General features: G+C 34.5%; 1 protein-coding gene across 1 annotated transcript; it reads left to right on the top strand.

The window, feature by feature from the left end:
* The first annotated feature begins 1,324 nt into the window (after positions 1 to 1,324).
* Positions 1,325 to 5,303, top strand: LOC120077683 (7-deoxyloganetin glucosyltransferase-like). The gene is made up of 2 exons (XM_039031642.1): positions 1,325 to 1,892; positions 4,078 to 5,303. Exons 1-2 carry the CDS (start codon positions 1,364 to 1,366, stop codon positions 5,022 to 5,024), a joined length of 1,476 nt encoding a protein of 491 aa, XP_038887570.1. The 5' UTR covers positions 1,325 to 1,363; the 3' UTR covers positions 5,025 to 5,303.
* The last annotated feature ends 8,229 nt before the right edge of the window (positions 5,304 to 13,532 follow it).

The following is a 13,532-nucleotide window of genomic DNA, read 5'->3' as shown; positions in this document are numbered from 1 at the left end:
TTTATCAAAAGTGTTTACATGAAATGAGAATGATTTTTTGAAAAAAAAAATTCTAAGTTAATTCAAACATGCTCTAGATTTAATAATATTAGATAGATTAATATTTTCACTTCTTAGTAAAAGTTAAGGGATAATTTTTTTTTTTAACTTTTCACCAAGATTCTTTAGTCAAAACAATACAACTATTCATAATAAGAATATATTTTCATAGAATGGGCATATGCACTACCGTATTTTTTTATTTTTGAAAGAATATAAGTGCATGAGCATTTAGGATGCCCTTATATCTCAAAGAGTTTAGGATGCTCTCCTAAAACATGAGTTTTCGAGATTCTCATGCCAATGATATTCTCTTTTTATTTTTACACCCTTCCTTTCTATATATATATACATCTTAATACTATAAACCATATATTTTCTTTTTCTTAGTTAGAACCTGGTTGCTTTTATTTATTTAAGAATGATACTTAAATTCAAATTCAAATTAATATTTATTTTATAGAAAAATCCTACATCAATATAGATTATTTTTTGTAATGTAAAATGACGTAAAAATAATATAAACTATACTAATTTTGAAATAAATTCAAATTCAATAAATACAAATATGTTATATGAAATATAATTATAAAATTAATGAATAGTATTCTTGAAACATTACATAAATTTAAGATATTCTTGAATAGAAATCTTACCAAATAAACAAGATTATCTAAAAATGTAATTTGAGCATCCAAAATGTTTAGGTTATCAACATTTTTCAAAAAAGAAAAAAAAATCCAAAGGACCCTAAATGGTCAATTTTGTCAAGTAGCTTATTTTTTATGCCGAGAATTTTGAAGCAAATTGCTCTTTTATTCGTTTCTTTGCTTCATTTTTTTTTTTTCTTTTCTTTTCTTTTTTCCCTTTTTTCCCTTCTCTCTCATTCTTTGTAGAGACTTGACGTATGTACTAAATATAATGTCATTTCATTCATCAAATATGTGATCGTTTCATTACAATTGCTCTCCATTTTAAAATTTACATGTAGTCTAATAATTATTATACATAAACTATCAAAAGTAAACTTTTTATTAGAAATTTTCAAAAAATAGAAAAATAAAAACAAATCATTTATATAAAGTAGCAAAATTTAATCATTTAAAATTTCTTAGAATTTCTATCACGGATAGATTTCTGTCACCAGTAAATGTTGATAGAAGTCTATTAATATTTCTTTTTCTATTTTTGTAAATAAGTTAACATTTTTTGAAAATTTGTCTTTTGATAACTATTCAAAGTTATCCGTTACTGGCTTCTCCTATAAAAGAAGGGAAACTTAACCCATTTCTGAAAACAAATCATCTCAAGAGAATTAAGAGAAATGGGTTCTCTTTCCAAAGTAGATGAAGAGAAACAACACCAACAACCCCATGCGGTGCTTGTCCCACACCCAACTCAAGGCCACATAAGTCCAATGCTAAAGCTTGCTAAACTCCTTCACTACAAAGGCTTTCACATAACTTTTGTCAACACAGAATATAACCATAGACGCCTCCTTAAATCTCGAGGCCCTAACTCTTTGGACGGTTTGCCCGACTTTCACTTCAGAGCCATTCCCGACGGCCTCCCACCATCCGACGCCAATGCCACCCAACATGTTTCCTCACTCTGCTATTCCACCTCCCACAATTGCTTGGCCCCATTTTGCAACCTCATTTCAGAGATCAACTCAAGTGGCGACGTTCCGTCCGTGTCGTGTATTATTGGCGATGGGATCATGACTTTCACCATTTTCGCCGCCCGCCAGTTCGGTATTCCGATCGCCATGTTTTGGACAGCCAGTGCTTGTGGGTGCCTTGGATATATGCAGTATACCAAGCTTATTCAACAAGACTTCGTTCCTTTTAAAGGTATCAACCAATTTTAAGGCATCTTATCGATCTATGATATATATATATATATATATATATATATTCTTAGAATTAATTAGAATTAATTACCTTTTTTTTTTATTAAACAAGAAATCAAAATTATTTCCTTTCGGAATTTTGATATAATCTAAGTTCTACTAGATGTCAAGCTTTGAAAATTTGTGTGCGTAGGGATTATGTTGATCTATTAAATCATTAATTAAATGTTTAATTGTTAGTCTGACTCTCAACTGTTTAATTTAGTTTCATATATTTTTATTAATTTTGAACTTACTAATGGTAATAATTATTAGTTTGAAGTTGATTTTCTATCGAAATTGAAGGTAAGTATGTATGTTAGGTGAGGGATTTGAACTTCAAACCAATAATCGATAATATACACTTTATATGAATTGAACTATAACTCTAGACATGGATAGATATTAGAAGATTTAACAAAAACCGAGTTAAAGGAAAAAAGAATTAAAAAATTAACTATAAATTAATTGGAATAACTAAATTTAGATATTTAAAAATAATATAGAACTTAACTCAAACTACGTGCCGAAATCATAATAATATATATATTTTTTATTTTAGATAAGTCGGAATCAAATTAGTATTTTATTTAATGTTTACTAAAATATTAATGATTTTTCCAAAAAAAATTCGTTAATACTTTAAATCCACTGGCCATCTTTATTGATTGTTATATTTTTATATTTTTCATCCATTTAAAAAAAAATTAAGATAATATTCGGTGTCGATTATAGATTTAAATTTAGCAGAGTTGTCACTTGTAAGAACGACAATTCTCTAACAACAATATTTCGATATGAATACATCCATATTGATACATCTCACTCTCATCACATATTTGAATTAAAATATTAAAAAAAAAAAGTGAGAAAAATGGTCAAATGACCAATTATAGCTGAAGAAATTGGTGAGATGGATGCATGCACCAAGTATTTTATTTTTTAGTATAAAACACACTTTTATTTACTTTAGTTTAATGAAAAAGATAATTTAGTCATATATAACAATTTTGTCTCTATCTTTTATCATTAATTACTTGATTTTTAAAAAGCATGTTTATTTTTCACCCTTTTTTTATCATGATTACTAAAAATTAATGAATTAGATTTTTTTTTAATATGAAGTTTTGGAATAATAACAATAAATATTAGGGTCGTTTCTTTCTTGAAAATCAAGATGGCTAGATTTTTCACATGACTGAAATAATAGATATATGAGATAACCATATTTTTTTAGAAAAAAATGTAAAGATGTAACCACGTTTATTTTACTAGATTTCTGAATGAAAATGTCATGAAATTATGTAAATATCTTTTTTTTTTTTTTTTTTTTTTAATTTTCAGATAATTTATATATATATATAACATTCAAGTGTCTTTATTAATTTAATATTTAATATTTATGAATTCCTTTTATATTAGTTTTACATGTATTTTTTTTTAAAACAGGTCAATTTTTACTGTTTTTTTTTTTATAAAAAAAAAATGATATTAAATATTAATTTTTGTTTAGATTTCAAATACTTGAACCTATTTTAAAAGAAGACAATATCAGACCATGATATAGTTGATTGTATTTGTTTTAGTGGGATGTTTTCAAATATAAGAAATGAATTAAAATATTTTAAAATATAGTAAAATTTCACTATGAATTTGCAATAGATCGTGATAGACTACTTACTATCTAGCATTTTTATCATTTAAAATAATTTTTATTCTTTCTATTGAACGATGACTATCGGAGAAGTAAAATAAATAGAAGATTTCAAGAGTTTAGTTTATATGTGTAAATGGAACACATAAATATAATTAATTACATGAAGAAGTTTATATCAATTATGTTAGATGATTAAATTTGTCTTTATCCAGAAGCTTAAACTTTTGAGTAAATTAGTGATTTAAGATAATATCAAAGTGAGAGGTCTTATGTTCAAACATCTATATATAATTAAATTTATCTTTATCCACAAACTTGAACTATCTGAGACTACGAAATAAATAGGTAATCAGACATTCGTGGTCTTGAAATCTTGGATTCCCAAAAAAACCAAAACAACTCCAAACCATTATTCAATTTTCTTACAAGAGTTTTATGTATATCTTTTCCTCTAATTTTAATATAATCTTTTAGTTCTTTCCTCTTGTAGATGAAGAGTTCTTGACAAATGGACATCTAGAAACAACAATTGAATGGGTCTCACCGATGCCAAAAATCCGTTTGAGAGATATTCCAAGCTTCATTAGAACAACCGACAAAAATGACATAATGCTCAACTTTTACATCCAACAATTCGAAACACTCCCCCAAGCCAATGCAATAATCATAAACACATTCGATTCCTTAGAACACCATGTTTTGGAAGCACTTTCCACCAAGTTCCCTCCCATTTACCCGATTGGTCCAATCAACACATTAGTTGCTGAGTTAATCCACGATGAGAAAGTGAAAGACATCCATTCAAATCTATGGATGGAGCAATCAGAATGCACGAAATGGCTTGATTCAAAAAAGCCCAACACAGTGGTTTATGCCAACTTTGGAAGCAACACCACCATGTCCCATCATCACTTGATCGAATTTGCGTGGGGACTCGCCAACAGTGGGAAGCCGTTCTTATGGATCGTAAGGCCGGATCTGGTGGAAGGGGAGACAGCGGTGTTGCCGGCGGAGTTTGTGGCGGTGACAGAAGGAAGAGGGATGCTGGGGAATTGGTGTAACCAAGAAGAGGTTTTGAAGCATCCTGCAGTAGGAGGGTTTTTGACGCATAGTGGATGGAACTCGACGCTGGAGAGCATTGTGGGAGGAGTGGCCATGATATCGTGGCCGTTCTTTTCGGAGCAACATATGAATAGTCGTTATTGTGAGACAGAGTGGGGAATTGGATTAGAGATTGGGAGTGATGTGAAGAGGGAGGAAGTGGAGAAGCTTGTGAGACAGTTGATGGAAGGAGAAAAGGGTGAAGCCATGAGGGAAAATGCCAAAGAGTGGAAGAGGAAGGCGGAGGAGGCTTGTAATAAAATTGGTGGGTCATCTTCTACAAACTTGGATCGAGTCATTTCTGATGTTCTTCTCATGAATAGCGTCCAAAAATAGGCCTTTCTTTTACAACATTTGGGTTGGGGCCGATTAAACTAAACCACTACCCTCAAAGTTTATAGTATAAGTTTATGTTAGTTATACTCATGTTGACATCTTTTTTCTAAATTTAAATGAAATGGAATATCTCATTGTCTTCTTTTGTTTGATTTGTATTAATTATATTTGTATGAGGATGCATTTACCTTCCTACAAATGTAATCGATGAAACCTATTATAGGAAACTGGATCCCACCCAATTACTTTTAGGTTGTTTACCTAAATCCGTAATGGGAATCAATTGTAGGCCCCACATTTTTTTATTACACCCAAACACGATATGTGGTATTTCTTTTTTATGAATACAAATTACATCTCACCCACACCATATTTTTTTCCACTTTACACCATTTATCCCTTCTCTCACATTTGATCTTTTATTATTTTATCCTTTTTTAGCTCTCCCTCTTACCTCTTTTTTTCACTCTCTCAGTTCTTGATTGACCAAAGGTATAAGAGTGATAAAAAAAATTGATTTTATGAAGTCTAGTCCAAGCATGCACTGTCAAAAGTAGTAAATATGAAATATATTCAAAGTATCGTATCCTAAGAGACCGGTAGTTCTTTATTTATTTCTAAAAAAATACTAATAATGCAAAACCGAGGGTAAATGTCGGAAAAAGCGAGCTTGCGATTGTGTGCTAAATATTAAAGTAAATAGTAGATGACAATAGGGATTAAGAATCATGTTTTAACCAGCAGACTTTTATACCTTGAGCTACACAGTAGCATCAAGTGAATGTCAGCCAACTAAGGACAAAAACTTTTTAGACTTGTTTTACAAGTTCTTTTAGGAGCCTAAGCAGCTAGTCCTATATTTTTATGGCTAATTAAGACTTGGATTAGTTTATGTAATGTTTAAGTCCCATGTTGTACCTTATATTTAAGATTAAGTGACAACCTATGGATAGGATTTTAGTCCCATATTTCTTTGTGAAATTAATTTTTATCCTAACCTTCATAGTATAAGACATAACTTACATGTACACTTAATGGCTAGTTTAACATAACAAAATAAATAAACGAAAGATGGAAAACCAGTAGCAACAAACTCCTTGAGTCAAAACTTCACTCTAAACGACTCTCTATGATAGATTTAACCTTTTTCAAGGGTGAATTCTCACTCTACACAGATTCTCACAAGTAAGAGTGACCTAAAAACTACTTTTCTTCAAAGGAACTTCCATTCTTAAAGAATCTTAAATGTAACATGTGGGATTTCTTCTAAGGAATAGAGATTGTTGATCCTTGATGGTTTCTTCTATTTACATAGGCAAAAGAGGTTGAAAGAGGGCTAAATTACGTGCCTTGAACGTCCCTACGAGATTTATATGATGAAGATAAAAAGAAAACAACAAGTTTAAATGATTGGGCGGGGTTTGACTCGAACTAGGGCATGATGCAGGTGCATTAGAGGGTCAATCCTAGCGCATCATTGGCGTTTCCTGCAAAAGTGATTAAAACAAAAAACAAAAAACCTTTGTAAAGCTCATGGGATTGGTTCAAAACAACGAAAAGTAACTTCAATCAGTTAAATGACATGTGTTTAATTATTTTACTCATTTTACTCATTTTAGGCCATTTCGAGGTCAAGAGTGGTTCTTTTGTTAGAGAAAAGTTGCAAAATAGATAGCGAAAATATACACTTTTTGACATTTATCACACCCTCAAACTTAAACCTTTGCTTTTTCTCAAGAAAAAAAAACTAATAATGAAATTAAATTAACATGTTTGGTCAAGAGAAAATATGAAGTAGACATCCTACTGCATGGGTGAGAGCAGCTTAACAGCGCTGGCTCAATAAGCCTCTCATTTCAGGGCTAAGACCGGATAAATAGCTGGGGACATAGGGTGTAAGACGAACTTCACTCCTACCCGTCTCTAAGGGTAGTAGATAGGTTGTTCCCTTAAGTGCTGACTTCGAAATAAGAACAAGGGGCCCCACCCTCTTACTAGGCTGAGAGGGACTAGATTTGTTGGTTGGACCACTAATCAATTGTTCTTTAGAGGTTCAGTGGAACTGAAGGAACAAGAAGTGTTCTCGGGGGTATAACGGTATTTTGATCCAGCCAAGACCACGAACAACTTGTGAAAGATTGACTTACTGATTATGGTTATATCAGATGGACAAAAATATATCTACAATGAGAGGAGTGCAACTACGGGACTTTAGTGGAATGACCCATTAGTTAATAAACGTTGATTAATTAGGTTAAAGAGTTTTACCGATTAATCTCGGATTGTTGGAGCTCATGATCTGAAAGTCCATTAGGTCCCCCTGCTAGCTCATTTGGATTAAACTTAGAATAGTATGTTGGATTAATTCGAATTGTTCGAATTAGGAAAAGAGATTAAAACTGACAAGTATATGCGATATCGCTATCAGTTTTTTGTATGGTGCTCTATATACAAATGTGATTTGAATTTAAAAAATATGAATGCGGATTCATATTCGGGAGGTCAAAATTAGTCAAGAGGGTCAAAACTGTAAAAAATCAAAGGGTTGACTTTTTCGTTAAAAGTCAAAGTTTGACTTTGACCAAATAGTAAAAGACCATTTTGCCCTTGACTAAGAGTTAATGGAATTATCTAACATTTTTTGTTGGATAATCCTACTAACTTAAATGGACTATGTGTAAACATTATAGAATGACACATAGCCCACTTTGGTTTAGTGCTTTGTGAGGTGTTGAATTTTGGTGAGATTTTACATGCATTAGATGCATGTACTTGTTTAATAAAAAGAGGTTTTTGAAATCTTTTTCTCTTCTTCTTGAAATTTTTTTCTATTTCTTGCTTTTCCAAAATTCTCACCAAAATTTCTCCTTTCTTTCACATATTAACCTTGAACCATTCTTTCTTCCCTTTTTCATTCCTTCATTCACCGGGTCCCACAACCTGGTTCTGAGTCCAGAGAATAGCGGGGTGGTTCGGAAGAGTTCGGGTTAAGATTCAGCGAGAAAAAGCATTTTTCGGGAGCTACAAAGGTTGTATTCTATTCCTTTTAGTTTACTGTTTTTTTATACATTTGCATGCTAATTTCCTTTTAATTAAAAGCAATTAGAGTGTAATTAGATCCTTATTTCGCTGCGTATGTCTCGTGTTCCATCAAGTCTTAATATGCTTGGTACGATCATGAAAAATATCATTGTGAGCAATCTGAATGGCACTATGATTGTCACAGTGAAAGATAGTGGAAGACAGCTGAGGAACTCTTATACCAGCAAGAAGCCAACAGAGTCACAATAACTCAGATGTAGTATCAACCAGGGTGCGATATTTGAACTCCATACTAGAGTGAGAGATAACACTCTATTTCTTACTTCACCAAGAAATAAGGGAGTCTTCGAGATAGAAACAGTAACCTGTGGTAGAATGACGGTCAATAGAATCACCAGCTCAATCAACAATAGAGTAACTGGATAAGACCAGGGATGATTGAGATGAGAACTGAAGGTCATGTCCTAGAGTCCCCTTAACATAGCAAATAATACGAAGAACAACAATAAAATGAATGGTTTGAAGGGCAGCCATGAACTGACTTACAATGTGAACAACATATGCAATGTCAGGACAAGTTACTGTTAGATAACTAAGACTTAAAATAAGTTGACGATAAATACTAGCATCTTCGAGGGAAACGCCATCAAACGAAGTCAAGCAAAAATTAGGGTCGAGCTAGAAGGCCAGTGAGTGACTAACATTTAAAACATAAGCATCATACATAAAACTGATAGTAAAACTGAAAGCTTTCGCTGAAAACATCCATTTTTCAATTTCTTCATAGAATGGATTCATGAGTTTCACACTCTACTAAAAATTCACATGATATACACATCTGTATATAGCTGGACTATTTCTTACTTTGAGAGTGGCTCTCTTGCTCAACCCTCAATACTTGGCCTCTTTCCTGAGAGCGTACCCTTTTGTTCTACTTTCCATGCTACAATAGGTTGAGGTGTGTCGCCTTTGTCTACTACCTTCCACCTAGCTTTTCTCATACTAACATAGGTTAATCTATGTCACCTTTGTCCATCACCTCACCCCGTATTAACCTAGGTTAAGGTATTTCACCTTTGTCTATCACCTTACCTAGTCTTACTTGTCCTACGTGCACGTAGACATCATAACTCATGTCTAGAACTTAGCTCTGGTACCTTCACACTTAATCCTTCAGTACTGAGCTATTCATATATTCTGAGGCACATTTTCATTTCTACTAAGACTTAGCTGCCCTAAGGCATTTAGTACTAACACATACTCATGATCATTAAATTACATATCATAACATTAAAGAGAGATGCGTCACTTAGGAAATGATTTGAAAATATTTATCATAAATAGCTTTCAGTAAAAATAAATTACTAAATCATTCATAAGGCTTTTGCATATCATTTAATGCATTTAAAAGTCACTCACTATCTTTGATGTCAACCCTCCAACGCCCATCACCAATAAACGTTGAGTACTTAGCCAAATTCTCATGCTTGTACTTGACTAGGCAACAACTACTTCACCATCGTCTATCAACATGTGTCTAATGCATGCCTTATGCATTCAAGCCTCCTATGCATCCGGGTGCGTCCAATCTTTCAGCTCACGCTCATTCACCCAATCACATTTGCGCCAACTGTTCAGCCTATGTGCCCAACTTGTGGCACATCAATGCATGTATCATGCACTCGTCCAGTCACATGCCACATGCTCCAGTGCAACCTTGCACCAATTTATCCCTTGCACGCAACTCAGCCCTCAACGCGTGTATTCAGCATCACAGTCTGGCCTTTTAAGCTACTTGCTTATTCAACCCAAGCAACTAACTGGTTGTTCAAGATTCCATATTCAACTTACAATTTTCATAACTAATTTTACGGGCCTTTTCTTAAGAAATCCTTCTACAAACTTTCTCTAAAATGTCTTAGCAAGCTTATCTTAAAATTTTAGCTTATAACTTTTCTTGGTTTGGCCGGAATCCTAAAATCATCAAGACTAGCCCAAGCTTACCTGAGAGCTCGACCTTCAGCCAGATTATTCAATCTCTAGCCTGATTCCTCTAAACTTTCCTTCTGGTAATTCAACCTCAGCAACTAGAAAAACTCAGGGTTTGAATGGCTCTGGAATAACTCCATTTCACGAGTGAATTACTCAAATCCTCTTTTTGAAAGTAAGCTTCCTTTTATACTTGCAGCTGTATGCTTATTTTAAACCTTAAGCTGCCACCTTATCCTCAAAGAGATAACAACAAACCTAAGCATGACAACTAGCTTAGCTAATCTTTCACTAAACTGATCCTTTCCCCTTGATCATCAATGCAAGGCTCAACTCTCAAGCCAATGCTTGCAATTACTTAGCCGCATGCCTCCTTAAAAAAATGCATCAGCCAACTTGGCCAACGCATAGCTCACCTGAGGCTATCGCATCCCTCCTATGGTCGTATACTTTAGACCAACGCATGTCCTAGCCCACATATAGCTTAGTCTTGAACACATCACCAACCAAACATTAAATCCTTCCTCAACGCACAACCACCGAGCATCGCATGCCTCATGTACCTTGCATCAAGACTACCAACGCATTCCAAGCAATCGCACAGCCTTCTAGCACAATCGTATACCTCATCGTATACTTTCTTGCTCCATCGAATAACTCTAACGTGCATCGAGTATTCAGCTCCTTGCGCTCATTGCCGCACACTGGTTAGCACGCAGGCCCAGCCTCAACGCTCAGCCTTGCGCTCATCGTGCACCCCAGCGTACATCATCTACCTGATCATCTTGCACTCATCGTTCGTCTAGCGTCTATCGTGTAGCCCCACATGCACTATACGATCACCCTTGCGTAACACCCCAATGCCCAGTGCCTTGCTCGCACGCAACCAAGCGCTTTCTCACTCGCGCCTGGCCCATACTCGTTGCACGATGGCTCTTCCTCGCTGCACAATCACGCAAGCCTCAACGCATCCCTTGCACGTGGGTGCTAGGCTCATCATCTAGCCTTGTGCCAACGCTCAGCTTACCTTGCTCGTATGCTCACTAACCTTACAAGCCCCTTGCTGCCGCATGCCTTGTCAATGCATCATGAAAAATCCTTCAACTCATGCGTTCATCCTTAGCTCCAATGCATAGTTTGTCCTTGGCTTCAACACTTAGCCTCACACAACCTTTACAAGCCTTAGTTGCTACACACAATGCCTCATGCGTCAATGCTTCCCAACAGCAATGCATGCCTACTCTTGGCTTCTATATTTAGCCAATTTTTCATTTATTAAACTATCTAAAACTCACCCAAGACTAGGTTTTTCCATTACTTAGAATTTTTTTCCTTCATTTTCCTACTTTCTTTACTTCCTTTTACAACTTTACTTTAACATATCCTTAGTCTTTTCTTAGTCTATCTATTACTCACTTATGTAGGGAAAAATAGAGTTTGGGGTTTACAATTACCTCCCCCTCAAGGAAATTTCGTCCTTGAAATTTGCTCAGGCTTACTTATAATTAGGGTTTCACAATAACCTTTGGTTGTGAGACTTTATAACCTTTTCTTTACCATGCTTCTACTACGCTTCTATGACATTAACTTGTGTACAAATGCATTTCTAAATTCCCTTTAATAGTTATAATAGCAACTAATTTAGCAATTACTCTTTCAATATTATATTATAATGCAATAAAGCATGCTTCAAACAATACTAATATGTAGAGGTATAAAAAAAATTCAATCATATTATTTTATTTTATTTGACCTTACTGCAATGACAGTTTTGCTTTTCCCTTCTCTTTTACTCTAGTGGAACTCCTTCCTTTGGTTCTAGTTTGTCTCATGGGTTCCATTGTTTGAGATTTCTGCTTTTGCTTCTTCTGAGTTTCTTTGATTTGTTGGGGACAATTCCTATTAATTTTTCCCGCTTGATCACAGTAATAACATATATCTGTTTCACTATAACATGTTCCCCAATGATGGATAATCGTGTTAACTTCTTTTCTTTATCTACTTCCGTTGCACTTGTTATCTCAAGCTTACCTTTACCTTTCTGTTCTCCTTCAACTAAACTCTTCTAAACCTTAATGGTTGTTTCCACTAGCTGGGCGAAATCTGCCCAGTTAGTCGTTGATGTTACTGAAGTACGGATTTCCTTTCTTCGTCCCTTCTTAAACCTTCTGCATCTTTCCTTTTTCTCTACCATAATTGGAAGAGCGTACTGTGCAACTCTATAAACTTCTGTTCATACTCAGCCACCGTCATGAGCCCTTGAACTAACTTGAGGAATTCTTCCCTCTTACCCTCCGTAAAGAAGCTGGGAGAATACTTGTCTTCAAAGATTCTTCTGAACTCAGGCCATAACATAACTTCTGAACTACTTCTTCTGGTAGCTATAACTTTTTACAACTTTTCTGCCCTCTTTTCCAACAGAAATACTACTAACCTGACCTTTTGGTCTTTAGGACATTCCGTTACACTAAAACATTTTTCAATTAAATCTACCAGACCTTAGCATCTGTCGGGTCTTTGGTACCCTTGAATGTTGTTGCACTTAGAGCCTTGAGCCTCTCAATACCATATCTTTTCTCTAAGTTTGTCTGAACTGTACTTATACTGGCCGTCAACCTCTGGGCAATCCTGTCGATTACTCAATTCTCTAAAGAAGGATTTGTCCCTACCTGTGGGGCACTCAAATCTCCTTCTGAAGTTGTTTCTGGGACTATTGGTTTTTTGACTCTTTTCCTGTATGGTTCTAGGTCTTTTCTAACTTCAGGACCTTTAACGCTAGGGTCAATGTTCCTTTTCTCTGTCTGCTTGCTCTGTCTGCCACTTTTCCTCGACATCTTTTACTTAATTATAAAGTACACATGTTAGGGACTCATTTAGGACTCATACTTATACATAAACTTTCTCTTTCTTTCCAAAAACTTATGATCTGATACCAACTTGTCATACCCCACCCCAGATTACACTCTTAGCCTGGAAGGAGATGTGACTGCAGTAGTTACAAACCCTTTTGCTGGCACTTACTGCTTAACTAACTTATTCGACCTATCTTAAACCCTGGTATACATACATTTCATCAACATACTGAATAGATTAATCAAACTTGAACACATTTACATTACAGGGTTTTAAATATTGTTCATACATTTACTTATGTACATTACAACTTAGTGAGCCCAACATACAACACTAGTCCCCATATGACCGACACATATGTATTAACAATTACAGAGTGATCAATTTCTTCAACCTGTGTCTTTGAGTGACAGAGCAGCAGCAAAGACGTCCTCTGGGAAGTGACCGCTACCTGGGGGGAAAAACATTTGAAAACATGAGCTAGAAGCCTAGTGAGTGACTAACATCTAAGACATAAGATCATACATAAAACTGATAGTAAAACTGAAAGCTTTAGCTGAAAACATAAACAGTATTCATATAAACATTAACATAACATATCACATTTGTATATAGCTGGACTAT

The sequence above is a fragment of the Benincasa hispida genome, chromosome 5, assembly GCF_009727055.1.
Source record: "Benincasa hispida cultivar B227 chromosome 5, ASM972705v1, whole genome shotgun sequence".
Taxonomy (NCBI): domain Eukaryota; kingdom Viridiplantae; phylum Streptophyta; class Magnoliopsida; order Cucurbitales; family Cucurbitaceae; genus Benincasa; species Benincasa hispida.
The sequence above is the reverse complement of the archived record's forward strand: the minus strand, read 5'-3'. Positions and strand labels throughout refer to the sequence as shown.

Excerpts from the sequence above, each read along its gene's own strand:
- LOC120077683 (XM_039031642.1), top strand. The coding sequence starts at position 1,364 with ATGGGTTCTCTTTCCAAAGTAGATGAAGAGAAACAACACCAACAACCC. Across the intron at positions 1,893-4,077 it reads AGACTTCGTTCCTTTTAAAG|ATGAAGAGTTCTTGACAAAT; the intron begins GTATCAACCAAT and ends TTCCTCTTGTAG.